The 1,921-nt window shown below is 35.5% G+C and overlaps 1 protein-coding gene across 1 annotated transcript; it reads left to right on the forward strand.

Annotated features, from left to right (window-relative positions):
• On the forward strand, positions 1-627 carry LOC105626624 (protein lethal(2)essential for life-like). Its single transcript, XM_012207916.1, has one exon. The coding sequence runs from the start codon at positions 1-3 to the stop codon at positions 625-627; it is 627 nt and encodes a 208-aa protein (XP_012063306.1).
• The last annotated feature ends 1,294 nt before the right edge of the window (positions 628-1,921 follow it).

Consider the following 1,921-nt stretch of genomic DNA (forward strand, 5'->3'; position numbering starts at 1 on the left):
ATGTCTCTGGTGCCGTTGCTATTCTCCGAATGGTGGGAGGACCTGGAATATCCACATCGGGTTTTCGATCAAAACTTCGGTCTGGGCATTCATCCGGACCAACTGACACACCCCAACATCCTCGAACGCTTCGCGCTGCAACAACCATCCCGGCGTCTACGTCCAGGGCCTGTGATATATTATAATCGACCATGGGGCGAACTGTTACGCAGCAGAGAAGAAGGTGGCATATCGACCGTTAAGGCGGATAAAGACAAGTTCCAGGTGATGTTGGATGTGCAACAATTCAAACCGGAAGAGATCAATGTCAAAGTCGTGGACAAATTTGTGATAGTCGAGGCCAAACATGAGGAGAAGCAGGACGAGCACGGCTGGATCTCACGGCAGTTTGTGCGCAAATATATGATACCTGAACAGTGCGATATCGATCAGGTGTCGTCGAGCTTGTCATCAGATGGTATGCTGAGCATCACCGCACCTAGGAAGGATAAACCGAAGTCGCAAATCGAACGGACGATCAAGATCCAACATACCGGTAAACCGGCGATCCAGGAGAAGGCGCAAGAGAAGGTACAGGAGAAGGTGCAGGAGAAGGCACAGGAGAAAACTCAGGAAAAGAAGAAATAAAAATAGAGAAGATAAAAATTAATTATATCTTGTTGTTTCTGTGAAATCTTGTTCTTCTGCTTTACATTCATAATAATATAATATATTAATAATAATATAATATATTAATATAATATTCGAATATTATTTTTTTCTCTTTATGTGATATCAAATATAGAATCGAAAACATTTATGTTTGCATCTATTTTTCATTTTTATTTTTGTAATGAAAATAATCGAATAAATTAATTCGGTGGATCTTAATCGAGTGTTTTCCATGTTCCTTCTTCCTATCTATTTTTTCTTGGTAAGAATCTTATAATCTTAATATATGAGAGTGTAGACAGGATTATTGGATTAATTATAGCAAGTGAGAGGAATGTAAGATAAATAGTAATAGTTTCGAATGCTAGAAATTCGTCAAAAGTACTTGAAGTTTGAATAGCATCTATATATATATACTTATTTATCATTGAAAACAATTCACAATAATTAAGTTTGGTTATATATTATACATTATATATGTGTACTGTCTATACGTATTATTTATTTTCTTGCTCAATCTATAGATTTTTCGTTTAGGATTATCTCTGCGTTCAAAATAAAAATATGAGTGATAAATCTAATAATAGTTTCGCTGATTTAAACAATAACGAAGCATAGGTATAGGTATAATTATGATAGTTATTGATCATGGAAAGATTATAGAGACATCTCTTGGAGGAACGCATTGGATTATGATTAGAAACATACTCGTACATTATTATCTACATCTGATAGTTTAGAATCCATTATAATATGTATATGCATTTTTTGGCACAGTCAATAAAAATATATCTAAATTATCGACAGCAATATACAGCAATATACATATACATACAACATCCCAGAGAACACAGTCATCTAAAAGATGACTAAAAGACGACAGATGTCGCACTAGTCATCTTATAGGCCGGTATTCATAGTCGAGTCTTATTCAAAATCGTCTTAAGATTTTACTAAAGTCACGAACTAATCAGAAGGCCGTATTAATGTCTTAAGACATTACTTAAGACAGTGGCCTAATTTCCGAGGGTTAAACCGAATCATCATCATGTAAAGCCGGTATTCAGATCTTATATTCAAGACTTAAGACGTCCAATCTTAAGAAGTCACGAACCAATCAAAAGGCTGTATTAGCATCTTAAGATATTGCTTAAGACGATTTTGAAATAAGACTCGACTATGAATACCGATCTAAGAACTAATCACTTGCTACATGTAGCACAATTATACATTTGTTCGCGTCACATGCTCCAACATGCTCCAACATGCT

The sequence above is a fragment of the Atta cephalotes genome (assembly GCF_000143395.1).
Source record: "Atta cephalotes unplaced genomic scaffold scaffold00005, whole genome shotgun sequence".
Lineage (NCBI taxonomy): Eukaryota > Metazoa > Arthropoda > Insecta > Hymenoptera > Formicidae > Atta > Atta cephalotes.